Source organism: Lynx rufus, unplaced genomic scaffold (assembly GCF_022079265.1).
Source record: "Lynx rufus isolate CCGP_SWC_20201006 ecotype Redwood Valley unplaced genomic scaffold, mLynRuf1.p SCAF_24, whole genome shotgun sequence".
Taxonomy (NCBI): Eukaryota; Metazoa; Chordata; class Mammalia; order Carnivora; family Felidae; genus Lynx; species Lynx rufus.
This window is the reverse complement of record NW_025814839.1, coordinates 12,077,772-12,096,830: the sequence shown is the minus strand read 5'-3', so window position 1 is coordinate 12,096,830 and position 19,059 is coordinate 12,077,772. Positions and strand designations below refer to the sequence as shown.

Genomic DNA, 19,059 nt, shown 5'->3' with positions numbered 1-19,059 from the left:
CGCTCAGCTCGCGGGGCCCCTTGCTGGCCTCCTGCCTCCAGTCTTCCCTCTTCCAGCATGGCCCCCGTATCAGCGGTGTGGGTTAGGGCTGGGCTCATTTCAGAATGATGGACATCCCTCTGCTCAAAGGCCATCCGTGGCTCCCTATTGCCTCCACGATAAAGTCAGCGCCTTGCAAGGGTCTTTCTCCCGGCCCGGTCTCCTGCCGTCCCACTCTCCACACGCGCACTTACCATGCCCGATGAAGCCTCTGTGCCTTCGCGCACGGATCCGTCTTCGGGGATGCCTCCTGCCTCCCTGGCGCCCCATAGCAAAGGCTTTGCGCTCTCCGAGGCTCGGCCCCAGTGCCGCCTCCACCAAGAAGTTTCCCCTGATTTCCCCAACCAACTTCCCTTTGCTTTGTACAGAACCAGAGTCACAGTCTCAGCGGCCAACGGAGGCGGGAGGGAGACACAATGACTAGTGTGGGGATCAAGAGACTGGAGACTGCAGAGAAGCCCATCCTGTCTGTGATGCAGTATGACCAGATTGCTGCAAGCCCGGACTTTCGGTGACATCTCAGAGCATCTACCATGCCCCTGCACCCACCTCCCCTACATGACGGCAGAGACTGGGCCATCTGACGCCCACAGCTTCTAGCGGGGAGCGTGGCCCACTAGCAGCCATCTGAATAGATGCTTGAATGCACAGGTCTGTGCTGTTTCCTGAACCCATCGAAGGTGCTCCCACCTCAGGGCCTTTGCACTTGCCGTTCCTCCTGCCTTTAATCAGATAGTCACACGTCTCCCTCTTCCTGTGTTCCGGTTTCTGCTCAGAGGTCACCTTCTCAGAGACGCCTCCTCTGGGCACTCCACCTAAAATAATGCTCTTCCCCCTCACCCATGCCCTGTTCCTCTTTATATTTTCTCTGTAGCACCTACTACCGTCTGCCACTGTAATCATTTGCTTTTTTTCCAGCACTTACACGATGCTTCCAATGCACCAGGCATGCTTCTAAAACGTTACCAGTGTAAACTCATTTAATCTTTAGAGTCGCCCCGTGAGGGAGGCGCTACTCACCAGGGCTGTTTCTCGGCTGAGGACACCGAAGCACAGAGAGGTGTAATGACTCCCCCAAGGTCACACAGCGGGTGGGTGGCAGAGCAGGGACTCAAACCCAGGCAGTCTGGCTCCAGAGGCATTTGCCTTCTTTGGCACCTGCTTGTCTATCTGTTTGCCCCCATTCCTCTTCCGAGGATGCCAGCATCTTGAGGCAAGTGCCGTGTCTCTGTTCCCTGCTATATCCCCAGGACCGAGACCCAGGCCTGGAGCCTAATGGATGTTTGATAAATATTTCTTGGAAGGATGGAGAAAAGGAGACCCAAGGATCAGAGACGTGGAGGGAAGAATCCCTGGCCTCTGGAGCTTTCCATGAGCCCGATGTCAAGGCCATCTTGCCGGAAGTTTCTCAGCCTCCCGGAGGGTTTGAGTCAGCTTGTCTGGGCGAGGCCCCGGCCCACCCTCCCTCGTCCTCCAATAGGGCCTCTGTTCTCTGACCTCTCCCAGGCAAAGGTGCCAAACCGCACTCCTGGAGCCCCAGGCCCATGCTGAGCACACTTCCTCCCGTGACGGGGCCACGGAGGAGAACGTTCCAGGCCGGAGGCAGGAAGTCTCGGAAACAAGGTGGCCTGGGGTGAACGGGGCCGGGGCAGGGCTGTCCTTGGCCAGACGTTCCAGAGCCTCAGCGCGACGGAGGACGTCAGAAGGCTGGAAAGGGGCCTGGGACCCGAGGCTGCAGCCTGCCGGTGCCTCTGATGTGTCCAACGTGCCCCGACTTCTGACCCTAATCCGAGAGGTTCCAGAGAAGGCCGGTGCCCTGCCAGCTTCTCCTTGGACCCTCCAACAGCAGCTCTGCTGAGGGAGCCGTGGGGACGCATTTCCCAGGTCCTTTCCTATGACATTCCCCAGTAATCGTGAGTGCGACAGGCACTCCGCCGAGGGTTCCACCGAATGGTCGCGGCCCCTGGATGTAGACGCTAGGGAGGAGAAGCCCGAGGCCCAGAGAGGTGAGGTAACCCATCCCAGGTCACACAGCCTGCAAGTGCTGGAGATGGGGTTCCCGAACCTGATTCCAGGAAGAACCAAGAGAAGCCGCATTCTACCCATTGCTCCCTTGGGGTTGGGGGTGGGGCAACCTGGGGAAGGATCATGAAACTTGTTTGAATTTGAGTTTTCTCTGCCAAATGCGAATAAGGGGGAATTGGCATCGGGGGAGACCCCACGAGGGGCTGCCTCTTTCGCTAGGCGCATCCCGTGGGCCGTTTTCCTTCCATTTCACAGCCCGTCGGGCGAGCTCCGCGTTCCAGGAGCAGAAACGGGGCGGGGGGGGGGGGGGTCAGAGATGCGGAGAAAACGGGGTAGAGCCCGCACAGCCGGGGCCAGCTCCTGGTTACGCCGGGATCCTCTGTGAGGACAGAGCGGGCACAAGAGCTCGGTTTCAGCCGAGGGTTTCAACCAAGTTGAAAAATGCTTCGCGGAGGCCCTCGCAGAGGATGTGGGGAGGGAGAGGGGGCCGAGCCGAGGGCAGGGATGTCAGTGACCACACTTCGTCATCCGGCCAGGGCGGCGTCGGGTCTGGGAGGGGGAGGCTCAGAGGAACCACTGGCTGCGGCCTGGCTCCCATCCCCTCCGCTGCCTCCAGACACATTCCAGGCTCATCTTCGGGTTCCGTCGGTTTCTGGAAGCCCGGCCCTCTGCTTTGGTTCAGAATCTGCTAAGTGCATTCAGCCCAGCTTTCTCCTCAGCGGGGGACGGGGCTGCTGCTGGTTCTCCCAAGTAAATCTCCATCCGATTTTTCTCTACAAACGTTTGCTGAGCACCCGCTGTGCGTGGGGCACTCTGTGGACCCACATCATTGCTTCTTGACAGGCTCATGATAACTCTAGGAGGGAGGTCATGATATCAGCCCCATTTTACAGATGGGAACACTGAGTCTTGGGAAGGAGAGAGTTTGTTCATGGTTGCTTAGCTAAGAAGGGCATTTGAACCTGGTGGCTTAGCCACTGGGCAGCTTGGAGCAGGGGAATGAGCCCGAGACAACCTTGTCATAGTTAGTAAGGACCCCAGACCTGCTGACCGGGTGAGGAAGGGGAGGTTTATAAATCAGCCTTCAGCCACTGGGCCAGAAATCTTAGAACTGCAAGGGGTCCCAAGAAAGCACTTTATCCAGATTCCGTGATTTTCTCAAAGGAGGATTTTATCATCGCCATTCCATAGGCAACTCAACAACGGCTCAGAGAGGTAAAGCAATCTGCTCAGGGTCACACAGTGTGGAGCTGGGCCACACTGTCTTTTTTAGTGCCACGAGGCTGGCAATCGACGGACGCTTGGCCCATTCAACCGTGGCATTTTAAAAAAAAATCTTTCTTAATGCTTATTTATTTTTGAGAGAGACAGAGACAGAATGCGAGTGGGTTAGGGGCAGAGAGAGAGGGAGACACAGAAGCGGGAGCAGGCTCCAGGCTCTGAGCCGTCAGCACAGAGCCCGACGCGGGGATCGAACTCACAAACCGCGAGATCACGACCCGAGCCGAAGTCGGACGCTCCACCGACTGAGCCACCCAGGTGCCCCTCAACCGTGGCATTTTTTAAAGCTGGAAGGGAGCCTTCGACACCGTCAACTCCAACCTCCTTGTTTTATAGACGGGGAAACCCAGGCCCCCAGAGGGTCAGGGATTTACCTAAGGGCGTTTGTCAAGTAGACCCTGTAAAGTATAAAGACCTCTGCCTCTCAGTGGCCATGTGACCTTGGGTGAGACTCCACCCCCCCCCCCCGGGCCTCTGCTTCTTCAACTTTAAATTGGCCGTAATAATGACCCCACCGTCGCATGGGGTTCGTGTGAAGGACGTACACGAAGAGCTTCTCAGCGTCCTGACGCACATCGTGCTCAGTAAAATACCATTATTTGGATGATGATATTTAATAACATTTAACCCTGAGAGCCTCGGAGTCTAGGCTCCGAGCCCCTGCTGTGAGCAGGACCTGAGCACATGCCCTGGGCGGCACCTGGCCGGGGGGGGGGGGGGGACGGCGACCCCCGTTGGCAGCCGGCTCAGACCACATCCTGAGCAGCTCATGTCATCGCGCCCAGTGCCTTCCGGATAAGCTCGGGGATTGCTTGCGTGAGCGGACACAAGGCTGGCTTTAGGGGATTAGGCGAGTCGGGTGCTGGGCCTCGTAGTCTAGGGGGATATAAGCATGGGGGAATTTGTTTACAGGTCACCTCCAGGGGCTGGGGCCGTGTTTATGGGAAGAGGCGCACGTTATCTGCCTGGCGGCTTTGGATGCGAGCTGAGTAGTTGCAAAGACACGCAGCGTTTGTGCGTCAGACCCACTGTTGGGGCCAGAGTGGCTTCTCAGCCTGGAAGGAGAGACGTCCACCCAAACTCTCTTGCTAGGGGCCTAGGTGGCTGGGAATGACTGCTGGGTCTGCAATCAGATAGGGGGGGCGGGTTTGCCAGGAAGTGTCCACACTCTACCTGGGCCCCGGAGCCTGCGGCCAAGGCAGGGTCTCCTTTGGGGCCGGGATCCATCCTGGGCTCTGTCGTAGCGGAGGCAGGGGCCTCAGGGACTTCGGTAAGGAGCTGGTGCTGCTTCTAAGGAGGGCTCGTAAGCAGAGAGCGTTGCAATGTGGTTTGCGCTTTGAAGAGATCTCTCCGGCTATCAGGTGGGAAATGAAATCCCAATGGAAACGAGCGGCTGGTTGGGGACCTGTCACCACCATCCGGGTGGGCAGAAGTGGCGGGCAGGTCTGGGAGCTGTTGATGGACAAAACGGGCAGGATCTGACAGATGTGGGGGTAGAGGGTAGGGAGTGTGGTTAGGGTCGTAGCCAGAAACAGTGAGACAGGACAGCCTAGGCTCGGAGGGCTCAGAAAGGGGTGGACAGTATAGGGGATGTACTCTCTCTCTCTCTCCAGCAGCCCAGGGCCAGCCCTGCATGGAGACCTTGGTGCCCCAGGCTGGGGGCCAGAGGAGGGGTCTGTACTTCGATCCAGGTGGCACGGCTGTGACCGACTCAGGAGACTCTGCCGGGAGGGAGCCTGACCTCCCTCTCGTCCTGCCCTGTCCCCCCGGTCGGGCTCTCAAAGAGCCTTGTGATGTCATTCCTGTGGGTCCGCCTGTAGGACACAGAGCTGTGGGGAATGGATCTGGGGACAGAGAGCACACCCGGGAGGAAGGAGTGGTGTTCTAATGCAGGGGAGGGGAGACCAGGCAGTAGAATGGATATTTGGGGGGGGGGGGTCTCCTGCTTCTGTGCACTCGTCTGCTGTTGGAGGTTTCCTGGGGCCTCTGGTCTCTGAGCAAGTGGGTTGTCCGGGTCCAGGGTTATAGGCTCCTGGCTCTTGCCCACGCCTACGGAGCCCTAAGCTCAAACATGGCCCCATCCAAACCACAAGAAAATGGGACAGGCTGTTAGGCGGCCAGCACTTTCTAGCTTCACTGCAGTGACTCAGTGTGAGCTTCCAAGTGTGGGCGTGGGACCAGGGAGGAAATTCTCTCCCAACACCGAGCTAATTCTGTCCGGGGGCTGGCTGCCAGCCCGTGGCTGGAGTATCTGCGGTGGTGGTGGTTTCGAGGTTCCTGAGTCCTCGGAGCTGGGGATCCAGCAATTGAAACCCCTAATGTGTCTCTCACAGCCATCTGCCCGGTCTCTCTGCCCGGAAGGGTGGGGGACTGGTAGGTGGGAGCAACCGGGAACTCTGGCAGCAAAGACCTCAGAACCTGCAGAGGCCGTCTGGGCCAGCAGGAGGTGAGGATAAGGCTGGGGAGGGACATGTGTGGAGGAAGAGTGGCCGAGGCTAGGATCTGGGGCAACCAGAAATAGCAGCTTTGGGGGGCAGAGCGTCCTTGGTTCAAATCCTAGGCTAATGCTTAAGGTCTGTGTGAGCCTGGCCTGGCCACTTCACCTCTCCGAGTGAGCCCCCACTGGCAAATCTGTGCAGGGAAGATACAGAGGGGGGAGCCCTAAGGTGGGTGACGTGCCAGGCAGAGTTCTACGCCACACACGAGACAGACGGAGCCCCTCTCCTCTGTGGCTTCGGGAGGGTCACTTGCTCTGTCTGGACCTCAGTTTCCCTGGCCACAAAATGGGATGCCCTCTGGGGGAGAGCTTGGAGAGAGCCAGAGGAGAGGCATCTGCGGCCGCCCATCTGGACCTCGGGGGCAGGCCGTGGGGAGGGCAAGAGCCAGGCCGAACACAAAGGAAGGAGCTTCCTGTTTCCCTGATGGGCTCCCCCACCCATGGGCCCTGCTACACACACGGACAGGGAGAAAGAGAGGCCGAGGAAGAAGCCAGCAGAGAGAGTCCCCGACAGACAGACGACAGACAGAAAGGGAGCCGAGTCCTTCGCAGACTTGGGGCCCTCGTTTAGCAAAGGGGCCCGCAACAGAGACCCAGACAGGAAGCGAAAGGCACACAGCTGCCGCCCAGATGCCCCTCAGCCCTGCCGTCCCCTGAGCCCACGGGGACACGGGCCAGCGGAGAGCAGCTGGAGAAGGTGGGGCCTCGGACTCATACGGACCGGATTCAAATCCCTGCACTGCCACTAACCAGCTGTGTGGCTTCAGGCAAGCAAGCCCGCCCCCGCCCCCTCTGGCCTCAGATGTCCCCTTGATAAAGCAGGATGGAGGACAGCCACCCTTGCAGAGCGGGACAGGGGGAGGTCCAGGTGGTGCACCCAGCCTCCCAGCCAGGGCCAGGGAGCGGCAGGCTCCGCACTCCCTCGCAGGATGGATGGATGAGCTCCCATCTCTGGGAGACTTTCCCCATGGCACTGGGGTCGTGACACAGTCCCAATCGGGCCATTGACTGGACACAGAGGGGCCCCACAGAAAAGTCACAGGGAACCTGGAAACTCGTCTGCCCCATCTGCAAAACGCACGCCGTGAACCCCGCCAGATAAATCTCGTGGGGGCTCTCGGGAGGTTCCCGGGGAGCAAAGACCAGAGAATTCCAGAATGTTCCGAGGAGGCCAGGTGGTAGACAAGGAAAGAGAGTGGGTTGGGCAGTTCAGCAGGCTCTGAGTTTGAAGCCCCGCATGGCACCTGCCTGCTTGGAGCTTCCTCCTCCGTCCAGAATGACTCATTTGACCTGCTTGGCTGACCTACCTGTGGGCACATTACTTACCTTCTCTGGGCCTCAGTTTCCTCATCTGTAATAGTGCTTAGAACAGTGCCTAGCCTGTAGTGAGGGCCATCTGTTTGCTTAATAAAAATTAAGCAAATGACATCCACCTGAGGGTTTTGCTCTCGATGGCAGGAGAAACCCTTTGTGAACTTGAGCCCCGACCTGTCCTGGGCCAGGGCTGGGCTTGCCGAGGAGGTCGGAGGCCTTGGGTGCCACAGGGCCAGCTTAACTGGGCCAGTGCTTCCACTGGCTCAGCCAAGTTCATTCCCAGTCTGAAAAGAGGCTTCGGTGGGGCGGGGGGGGGGGGGCGGGCACTGAAGTCCCCTGGGCAAGGCCAAGGCTGGCAGGCCGAGTGTGGCTTCATCAGGGATCCAGGCGTGGGCTGAACACCGTCGGAGCATGAGCACCAGGCAGGGATTTGGAGTGTCTGTTTGTTTGCTCTTGGTTTTTCTGGACCTCAGGAGAGGAAAGAGGGCTCACATAATGACACCCCTCTGTCCATTCTCATTTGCACCACTGGCCGCTCGAAGCCCCCCCCCCCCCCGCACTTGACCTCCCTTTCTTCCTGGCATTCATTTCCGTTTAGCCCCGTTCTCTATACTTCTCCCTCCCACCCCTGCTCCCACGGGGCTATCGTAATCCGTTCAGTGTGTAGCTTGTTATCTGGTGGTGTTCTTGCCAGATGTTTGTTCCCGTTTTGTGTGCGTGCGTGTTTTCGATGCCCTTAAGTGCTACTATGGTTAGGTGGTTTTAAGATGCTCCGAATGCCAATGCCGTGTGTACCGTGCATGATCTGTCACTTCTAGAAGCTTACGGCATTCCCTGGTCCCGTCTCCCACAGTGGACCTTCAGGGGTCTCCAGCTTCCAGCCGTCAGCAGACGCATATGTGTGCCTCCTTAGACCCCAGATCCTCGACTGTTTTAGCGCACACAATCTCCCCGAGGTCTCCTGCCCCTGTGGGCCGGCACCTTTGGCTTTTGTTAGAGGATCGACCTCCGGACCTCCTCCGGGGCTGGGAGTGCCTGGGAATGCACGTGGGCAGGGTGGAGGGATGCAAAGCTCGGCCTCCTGGATCACGACCTCCATTGTTCCCAGAGCACAAGCAAGGGCCAAGGGCACCTTCTGCACCCTTGACTAGCCTCCTCCCCTTCCTGATCCGATTTCTCCACTCCCGTATGGATTTTTTCCCGGAACACTTCCTTAATAAATCACTTTTGCAGGGATCCGCATTGGAGGTTTGCTTCTGGAGAGCCCAAGCTGAGGCATGTCCCCGCAAACGGTACACACGAGTGCCCTGGTGTTTGGTGCCTTCCGGGGCTGGAGGGTGCCCAGGGGTTCACGGGTACCCGCAGGGTGGCCTGAGAGCCCGTGCCCCCATCCTGCCAGCCTGAGGGGTAGCCGTGCCAGCGCTGTATTCTTGCCACAGCCCGGTAGGCACCAAGTCTCATCCAGCCGCGGTTGTCATTTGCAAGTCTTGGAGCATGAATTTGTCACATGCCCATGTTTGGAGGTTTCCCTCCTGTAAATTACCTGTTCGTAAGGTTTGAGGTTGTTCTGTTGGGGTTGCTGCCTGTTTGGATTTGAAGGTATTTCTTGTACATTGTACATTTCTTGTACATTTCTTTTTTTTTTTTTTAATTTTTTTTTTCAATGTTTTTATTTATTTTTGGGACAGAGAGAGACAGAGCATGAACGGGGGAGGGGCAGAGAGAGAGGGAGACACAGAATCGGAAACAGGCTCCAGGCTCTGAGCCATCAGCCCAGAGCCTGACGCGGGGCTCGAACTCCCGGACCGCGAGATCGTGACCTGGCTGAAGTCGGACGCTTAACCGACTGCGCCACCCAGGCGCCCCTCTTGTACATTTCTTGTACATTGCAGATGGCACTCCCTTGATGGGTGTGGAGATGGTAAATATCTTCCTCCACTGGAGGCGGGGCGTGTGTGTGTGCGTGTGCCCGAGTAACCCATCGTAAGGATAGGCCCTGGTCCCAGCACGGGTGAGGCCATGGGGTAGAGAGCTGGGGGTAGGACTCCCCCAAGCCCAGAGTGAGCCATCTGGAGGAACCGTAAATAGCCGTGTTGGGTTATACCAATGATGGCAGCATGTGGGTGTTAGAGATTGAATCGCATCCCCCCAGATTCATACGTTGAATGAATCTAACCCCAAGCCCCCAACACCTCCGAATATGACTGTATTTTCAGGGATATGGCCTGTAAAGAAGTGGTTAGGGTAAAATGAAGCCATCTGGGTGGGCCCTGATCCATCATGACGGGGCTCCTTGTAAGAAGAGATCAGGACACAGGCACACACGGAGGCAAGACCACATAGGACACGGGGAGAAGACGGCTCTGTAGGAGCCAAGGAGAGCGACCCTCAGAGGAAGCCTGCCAGCATCTTGATCCTGGGCTTACAACCTCCAGAGCCATGAGGAAATCAATGTCTGTTGTTTAAACTGCCCGGCCTGTGGTCCCCGGTGACAGCGACGCGGGCTGACTGATACAGTAGGCGTCAGGCTCCATGTTTCCAAAGCCTCGGGGGAGGACGACACCTCGCCGCTTGCAAGTCGTCTGTGACAACACTTCTAATGGGCTTGGCACCCACCACATAGAAGTGTCCAGTAAATCACGATGTCAGCAGTTAATGCCACACGTGCTTACTGAGCACTTACTGTGCACCGGGCACTGAGCCGGGGACTGGTGAAGGAGGAGTGTGTGTTATCCAGCAGGCTTTTGGGGGGTGCTGGGGGCAGCAGGTGGGACACGGTCAGCAGCAGAGGGAGAGGCCTGGGAGCTGGCCAGAGCGCAGATGAAGGGAGCAGTGGGGTCAGAACCAGATACTGATAGAAAACTGGTGGACACGGATCACGTCCACCCCTCCCTCCCCAAACAATAACAACAACGACAAGGACAAGAGTGGCCTTATGCGCTACAGGGATGTAAAATGCTTCACGCACATTACTTCGCCTCCCTGTGCCTCGGCGTCCCCATCTGAAAATGGGTGCAATCGTGTCCCGGCCCCGGAAGGCTGTCGTGTAAGAGGTGGGTAAGATGTGTGTGGCCCGCTGTCCAGTCACAGGAAGTGCTTAATGATCCGTGGTGAACTTTCCATGCCCCAGGCAGTGCCCCCAGAGCCCCTGGAACAAACACCGCCTCCTCAAGCCTCACGAGAGCCTGGGGGTAGGTCCTCGGAGCAGCCCCATCGCACTGGGATTGCAATGGGGCCCGGAGGCCTTGGTCCCCATTCCGGCTGCTGTAACAGAATGTCGGAGACTCCGGGGCTTAAGCAACAGACATCTGTCCTCACAGTTCTGGAGGCTGAGACGTCCAAGGTCACACCTGAACAACTTGCTTCTCCTCTCTGAGCCTCAATTTCGGGACCTACAAAATGGGGATGATAATACCTGCCCTGCCCACTTCTCAGGACTGCTGGGAAGGTGCGCTAAGGCCATAAAGAGAAACAAAGGCGTCCTTTGCTTCATATGTGTCCCGTAGATGTCCAGGCAGGCATGCTAGGGAGGAGGGGGCCTGGAGGCAGGACACTGTCTCGATGACCTGGGGAGTCTGTCCCAGGGGCCTCAGAACAGCTCAACTCCAGGCCTTATTCTAAATGGGTGTAAGTTCAGGGTCACAGGCTGAATCTGGGAGCCAGCCAGGGGAGTTCGTTTGCTCCCTGGGCTTCCTGGGCTCTCTGGGGGAGCTGAGGGCAGAAAGGGGGACAGACTGGCCACAGGCTCACCTGCCTGCCTGGGCTGTGATGAACCATGTGCCCCAGACCTCAACCAGATGTCCTGAAAAGAAGGGCAGGGAGGTAGATCCCTGGAGGGGCTAGGACAAGGGGAGCAATGAGTAGTGTCCTGGGGGGGCAGGAGGAGGGGTGGTGCAGACACGGAGAGATGAGCTCCACCTTCTGGAAAGCAAAGCGGTTAAGAGCAGGGCTCAAAGTCTGAGCAATGTGAGCTGGCCACCCGCTGACCGTGGGACAATAGCCTCACTTCCTCACCCTTACATTGGGAGTGACAGCAGCACCACTTCTGGGGACCTGGGGGGTTGTGTGAGCTGATACAACGAAAGTATTTATACAGCGTTCCGGGCTGTTGCAGGTACCCAGTCAACTATTACTTATCACCGCGGACTAAAACCAATAGAAAGTATAATTAGATGTAGGCATGAAGAGTAACCAAACCAACGTAGAAGCCAGACCAGCTGGGTTAATACGGTTGCTGCCTCTGACCTGCGAATGTGACTCTGAGCTTCCTTGTGGCCACATCGAAAAGGGAAACATGATCAGTTGTAGAACCTGGATGACCTAGAATGAGGAAACAGCCCAGTTCCCCAGGGAAAACAATGTTGTTCCTTACCTTGAATTCTCCTGGGCATTTCTCACCGAGCAGGGGGCTTCATAAGGGGCACCCGAGGGAGGCAGTGGGGAGTGTCATGGACCAGGATATACACAGCATTGCAGATGTGATTTTCATGTGGAGCCCCTTCTAGGGGCCTTGAAGGAAAGGAGAAGGGAAGCCTGGGAAGGTGGCTCCGGGAAGGCAGCTCCATAGGAGGGTCAAGAACATGGGGCACCTGGGTGGCTCGGTCGGTTGAGCGTCCAACTTCAGCTCAGGTCATGATCTCGCCGTCTGTGAGTTCGAGCCCCGCGTTGGGCTCTGTGCTGACAGCTCGGAGCCAGGAGCCTGCTTCGGATCCTGTGTCTCCCTCTCTCTCTGCCCCTCACCCACTCATGCTCTGTCTCCCTCTCTCAAAAAATAAATAAACATTAAAAAAAAAAAAGAATGTAATGAAGGTCTGAACTCTTAGGATTCAGAGCTAAGGCTTAGAGAGCTGGGAGTCGTAAGTGGCAGGACTGGGGACTGCTAATCCCCCGGGGAAACAGGGGGAGCCCAAGACACTTCTCACTTGGGATCCTTGGAGGTCCAACTTCCCAGCTGTGTGGCCTTGGGCAGGTTGCTTCACCTCTCTGAACGTCCGTTTTTGCACCTGTAAGTCAGAGCTACCCTTTCAGGGCTGTAGGGAGCATGCCTCGCCAAGCACGTTTCACACATGCTGAGCGTTCAAATAAATGTTGGTTATGCGTATACGCCTATCGTGGATATGTAGTTACACACACTTTTTCTCAGAAGCTTCCTGATTGTCTAAGGACTACAAATAGCTAGAATTTCATGGCTCTTTAGAATTTACAGTTGGCCAAGGGTTCATTGTCACTACATGTGACCCTCCCAACAACATGAGGGGGGCTTTCTCACCCCTATTTGAGGGATGAAGAGAAGCAAAATCTTCGCCTGTGTCTCCCTTGACCCACCCTTGAACCCAGGACTGGGGAGGCCAGTGGGGGGGACCTAGGGGTCCTGTGGCCTTCCAGGCCCCCTTCTACCTTTCCAGACAAAGGCCATTTTAGGAGACAGTGGAAGCCTGGGACAGAATAACAACAACAACAACAACAACAACAACGTGTTTACCCTGTTCTAAGAACTTTACATGCGACGTTGAAACTTCACCACCATCGCATGATCCGGCCCATTTTACAGATAAGACAACCGAGGCGCAGAGCCGATAGCTGACTTGCCGGTGGTCACAGGAAGTTCGTGCAGACCCAGGATCGGGGAGCTGGCGGCCTGGCCAGGCCCCAGAGTCTGTGTCCTTGGCTCCTCGGCACAGAAACGGGCTCAGAGCAGGAAGGGTGTGTGTCCGGACGGGCCGAGGGCTGACCTGTGATGAAACACTCCCCCAGGAGGACTCAGGGGGAGGGCACACGTCAACGGGGGACACTGATGAACTCAATGCCTAGTAGACTGAGGGGGCGGACAGACAGACAGGCCCAGAGGTTGTCAGCACCACTCTGTGCTGCTTTGGGCCCGGCCAACCCCCATCCCTGCCCGGAGACGGTGAGACATGGCCTGTGACCCCGAGCCGCTCCAGCCCGGCCGGAGAGCCAGACATGACGTTATCTGTGTCCAGTGCCTTCCTGGAGACGCGATGCAAAGTGCGGGGTCCCTGCTCCTCTCCACCCTCCTCTTGGGGCTCAGACGCCTCCCCCGTTGGCAGCAGGGGAGGGGGTGCAGAGACGGCCTGGCACGTTCCCTCGTTCTCTGAACTCCTAGCTGTCCTTGAAAACTCAGCTCAGATCCCGCCTGCCCTGAGAAGCATGGGACTGATGCCCAGGCTGGGAGCACCCCCTCCAGCCTTCTTCGGGCTTCCTGGCCTCGCCCCAGCTCACCTCTGTCTTGTGCCCTGTGATTGGCCGTGAGCTCCTGTGGGATGGGACCCTGGGGAAGCCGTTTCCTTGTCCCCGGGGCCTGCACAGCCCGGCACAGGGAATGTGGACATGGTCATTTCTTCCTCGAGGACACGCTTGGTGGCTGTCATCAGACCGTGATTTCCAGGGCGGCGTGTAGAGATGGCGACCGCCCTGGTTCTGCAGACCTCGTTCAAATTCTGATTCCCCCACCCCCTGCCTGGATGGACGTCTTGGGCGAGCGTTCTCCTCTCCCTCAGTCTTGTCGGTGCCCGTCATGGGGCCAAAGCAAGGGCATCCATAGTAAATGCTCAGCACGTTCCCTGGCCTCCATTGTTATCACGAGCACCAGTCACATTCCCCCCAGTTACGGGGGGCGGGGGGAGCCGTATTCGGCCCACCTTCTGTTTGCGTTCCAGGGTCACAGGAAGCCCCCCGGGACCCCTCACTGGGCACCTCTGGAATATTCTCCCAGCCTGCAGTATGGCATGACACCCAAGCAGGATGGTGCTTTAATTCTGAATCCCTTGAGCCCAGGGCCCTCAACGGGATTTTCCAAGTGGCTTTTATTTAATGAAAGCAAAAGATGACTTTTCTGCAATAAAATACCACCTCAAACCCATTAAGGACCAGTAATGCGTTTATATGGTGGAAGGTCGGCGTTATTTATAACAAAGCATCGATTGGCAGTCTCACCGGCTGAGCTTCTGGTTTGGTTCCCATTCGTCAGGATGGGGAGAGCCTGGGTGGTGGAAAGTGCATGGGCTCTGGGCTGTTGGAGCCCTGGGTTCCAATCCCGCGGTTTACCCCGGGCCCTAACTGAATCGCTAACATTTTTTGATCGTGTGCCAGCACTGAAGCAACGTGCCATATTGATGCCTGTAATTTTTACACCCATTCTGTTTAGTAGTGAGTATTCCCATTCTATTGATGATGAAACCGAGGCTCCGAGAGGAGAAGTCGTGTATCCAAAGCCACAGAGCTGGTAGGTGGCCAAAGCTGGGTTTGAACCATGCCCGTGAGACCACCTCCAAGACCTCCCAAACTTGCAAACTCCCCAGACTCTCAGTCTGTTCTTCCTTAGGTTGGGAAAATACCCAACAGCGTTGTTATGGAAAGTACGGTAGGTGCTCAGTGAATGCATTTGTGTCTGTCTCCTCACCGGGCTGTTGTGACAGCAGGTCTGTGTGTGATCCGCGACACCCACAGGGCCCAGGGCATGCCAAGTGAGCAGGACGCTTCTCTCTCTGGGCCTCAGTTTCCCAGATCCCAAACAAGAATCACAACACCTGCCTCAAAGAGCCCCTGCAAAGAGAAACTAAGGGAATCATGGTTCTTGGCACATCGCGGGTGCTCAGGACCGTTCCTTTTCTGTCTTCTGGGTGCCTCGAGTGTTCCGGGTCTGCCCTGGCAGAAGATATGCATCGAACCATCCACATGCTCTCCCCTGTGCCTTCCCTGCACCCACCCCTGACTCAGAGTCTCATCTGTGGATGTGCTTGGGTGGGGAGGAGGTGGGGGTTGGGATGAAGGGTCCAGCCGTTAATCTGGGCTCACGGGGCTCTGTCACCTTCCAGCCTCCAACCTCTGCTTTCTCCGGGAGTAATGACAATAGATTGTATCTGTGGCTCTGAGTGCACCCAACCCCTGGCTCTTGGACCTGGGTCCAACCACTGCCTCCTCATCTTTCCTGCAGGTGTTCCTAGCTGTGCCCTGGGACCGGTTGGCCAAGGACCCCACTGGAGCGCTTTGGACACCCTAACAGTGAACGGTGAGGGACTTTTGCGGTCTGAACAAATGTCCAGAGGGCACCCGTGGGGGACCCGTGACGAGGTAGGGGCACGGGAGGATGCCGGCACAGCTGTCTCCTGGGTTTTGGAAACATGGCTGGAGCCACGTCCGCAGCGTTTTTCACCCCTCCTTCATGGCCCTTAGCATCATTGCAGTTCTGCCATGATTTGAGGAGCTTGATGAATGTTCTCTCCCTCAGTGGACTGTAAGGGGAAGGGGAGGGTCCCCGAGAGGCAGCGACCATGGTTGTCAGGAGGATAGACCCTGAAGCTGGGGTCTGACTCGTGGCCCCGCCTCTTCTCAGCTGTATGACCTTGGGTAAGTGGCTTCAGCTCCCTAGACCTCCGTTTTCCCATCTGTAACATGGGCTTTGTGGTGAAGCAAGTAGTTAAGCAGTCAAGATACTACGCCGGCCCGGCTCAGAGTCAGGCAGGACACTGTCGGTCTTGCTGGTGTTGGTCAACCTCTTGGAGCCAATTCCCCTAACGACTCCTGTCTCTGCTCACAGAGAATGGGGGACAAGGATTACAACACCTCCTTCTCCTACGACGAGGAGTACTCGGATGATTTTGAACCCATCGTGGTTTTGGAGGAGTCTTCTCCCCTGGAAGGCAAGGTGACCAGGATCTTCCTGGTGGCGGTCTACAGCATTGTCTGCTTCCTCGGGATCCTGGGCAACGGGCTGGTGATCGTCATCGCCACCTTCAAGATGAAGAAGACGGTGAACACCGTCTGGTTCCTCAACCTGGCCGTGGCGGACTTCCTGTTCAACGTCTTCCTCCCGATCCACATTGCCTACACCGCCATGGACTACCACTGGGTCTTCGGGACGGCCATGTGCAAGATCAGCAACTTCCTGCTCATCCACAACATGTACACCAGCGTCTTCCTGCTGACCGTCATCAGCTTCGACCGCTGCATCTCCGTGCTCCTTCCCGTCTGGTCCCAGAACCACCGCGGCGTGAGGCTGGCCTGCGTGGCCTGTGTGGTTATCTGGGTCCTGGCTTTCTTCCTGAGCTCTCCGTCCCTTGTCTTCCGGGACACGGCCCACGTGCATGGGAAAACGTCCTGCTTTAACAACTTCAGCCTGTCCGCGGCCGGCTCCGCCCCGTGGCTCGCTCGCTCCGGGCTGGACCCCGCGGGCCTCAGCCGCCACACGGTGGTGACGGTCACCCGCTTCCTCTGTGGCTTCCTGGTCCCCGTGCTCATCATCACGGCCTGCTACTTCACCATCGTCTGCAAGCTTCGACGCAACCGCCTGGCCAAGACCAAGAAACCCTTCAAGATCATCGTGACCATCATCACCACCTTCTTCCTCTGCTGGTGTCCCTACCACACGCTCTACCTGCTGGAGCTCCGCCACGCCACCGTGCCGGGCCCCGTCTTCAGCCTGGGTTTGCCCCTGGCCACCGCCATTGCCATTGCCAACAGCTGCATGAACCCCATCCTGTACGTCTTCGTGGGCCAGGACTTCAAGAAGTTCAAGGTGACCCTCTTCTCCCGCCTGGTTAACGCGCTGAGCGAGGACACGGGCCACTCCTCCTACCCCAGCCACAGGAGCTTTACCAAGATGTCATCCATCAACGAGAAGGAGACCAGCATGCTCTGAGCCTCATCCGGGAACCCCCGGTGGACAGGCACTCCGGCCTCGGAGGCCCAGAGCTATGCCTTCCAAAGACCACCGCAGAAACCCCCTTCGGCACCCACCAACGCCTGCTAGAGTTTACACGGGGCTGACCCGTGCTTTGAGCTGGGAGTCCAGGGCTCGGAACTCCGTCCTTCGAGGGGCGTGGCTGACCGGGCAGGCCAGGGACCGGCATCCCATGCTTCTTGGGAGACCTGCCTTGGCTGACCCAAAGCAAAAAAGGGAGCATTCTTAAAAGCGCTGCCATGAACCGGGATGGGCGTAGGTCAGGGCCAACCCAGTGTGATGCAAATCGCCGCCTCGCCCCACATGCCCGTGTCACTGGCCAGCCAGAAATCCTGCCGCCCGCCCGCACCATTCCTCCGGGGGAGGGCAAGTGGAGATGCACAGGCTACCTGGGAGAGGAAGGGGACACAGGCACTCGCGAACTGCCAGGACCACGCACTTGGCTTTCAGATCAGGTGGGAAGACAGAGAACAGGTCCTGAGGAGCCCTGTGGGCCCTGTGAGGGCAGGACACGTGGGGCCTGGGGGAAGGGGTGGAGAGAGTGGTGACCGTGCTCTGAAGATGCGGGCTGCGGGGACGGCAGGCGCAGAGCCCCTCCTGGCGCGGCCATGCTGTCTTTTCTCACCTGGGACTGACGCCTCCCTGTGCCACAGTGTCCTTGTCCCATTTACAGATGGCAAAGCTGAGGCTCAGGGAGGGTGGGGAGCAACTCGCCCACTGACACACAGCCGGCAAGAGGCAGAGGTAAGATGTGAAGCCAGCTCTGTCTGGCTCCGGAAGCTCTGTCTTGTTGTTGTTTGTTTTCAATGGCCAATGTATCTATTGAGAATATTCTAGACTATAACGGTAGCCTACATTTATTTAGTGCTCCCTATGCTAAACTTATTCCTCCCAGCAGCCTTGACTTCCAGTTATTACTTCCCTTTTGCATATGAGGTATCTGAAGCTCAGAGAGGTTAAGTAACTTCCCTGAGGGCGTCCAGCTGGTCCCTGCCAGAGCCAGCATTGGAAACTAGGTCTATCTGACTCAAATAAGGCCGCAGGATCAGGGTTTTGAGAGAGGCTTGGGGTTTTGACCACAAATATTGATTCTTCAGCAGATTAATCTAAACATTTCCTTGGCCTATACACCAGCTTTGCAAATAGTTTTTGAAAACGACCCAACATGGCAGAGAAAATACTCTTGGCCTCCAGTTCCCTCGACATCCATCCACACGCGCCCGCCGTGGTTCCCAGCTCCTGCGCCCCCTGAGACCTCCGGGAAGGCAGTGGGGAGAGAGAGGATGGGCAGGAGGTAGTCGTCGGTGGGCCGGGGGCCCTTGGCCTCCCAGTGTCCACGCTCTCTTCCAAACGCCATCATCGTGAAGCCAATCCTCCGACAAGATGCAATGAACAGATGTAATGTCTACACGGCGTTGGGCAAGTTCCCGAGGCCCCGGGCTGTTTGGAAATCACACCTCATTAAGAGACAGACTGTTCCTTCCCTTCTTGGGTCATTGTGCTTATGATGAGGCAGCTCTGAAGTGACCCTAAGCCGGGGCGCCCAATGGCTTCAAGAAATCTGAACTTGGACCGGCTGGGAGCAAACACAGGGAACTTTAAATATTGCCCCGTGCCCCTCGTCATCCCCCAGCCCCCGCCCCAACTTCACAAGTGAAGCAACGAGATGGCATGGGACGTCTTCCAGACCCCAGAGACGGTCACCAGCCACGCAGGCTCTGACCCCCAGGTGATACTTGTTCAGGCGGGTCCCTCACTCCTCCTGGGCCGCGCGACAAGCCCAGGAAACCAGCTTGTTGGAAAAGCTGATGAGCGGGAGTAGAATTCAAACCAGCTGTTTTCCTCCTTAGGGTTAGGCCTCTTTCTGGCTGCCCCACCAGTTGTTCCCCATTAAATACTTAAATGCAACCGTGGCATCCTCCTTAATCGTGTCCCTACAGCTTCTTCAAAGGATCTCACAGATGCAAAGGTCCTGCGGCTCACGCAGCGTGCGTGCCTGCGTGACTCCACAGGCAGCCAACATGCTCTGGGTCTGACTAGGCCTCCTCTCGGGGCCGGGACTCGGGCCGATGGCGGGGGGGGGGGGGTCATCGCTGCTTCCTGGGTGGGGTTGGTGGGCCAAGGGGGTCCGGGGAAGCGGGCACAGGGACGAGAGCCGAAGGTGGTGTTTGAGAGGGAGGGCTGAGGGAAGCACGGAGGAAAT

General features: G+C 57.4%; 1 protein-coding gene across 3 annotated transcripts in view; it reads left to right on the top strand.

Annotated features, from left to right (window-relative positions):
* Positions 1-18,764, top strand: part of CMKLR1 (chemerin chemokine-like receptor 1) — a 47,959-nt gene extending 29,195 nt beyond the window's left edge. For 2 of the 3 annotated variants that reach the window (XM_047088324.1, XM_047088325.1), the window contains 2 exons: positions 15,111-15,185; positions 15,714-18,764. In XM_047088324.1, coding sequence (XP_046944280.1) covers positions 15,717-16,814 — 1,098 coding nt within the window. In that variant the 5' untranslated portion in view covers positions 15,111-15,185; positions 15,714-15,716 and the 3' untranslated portion in view covers positions 16,815-18,764. Of the gene's footprint in view, positions 1-407; positions 966-15,110; positions 15,186-15,713 lie in introns of those variants that run through there. The other variant, XR_006963659.1, reaches the window with a different exon arrangement.
* The last annotated feature ends 295 nt before the right edge of the window (positions 18,765-19,059 follow it).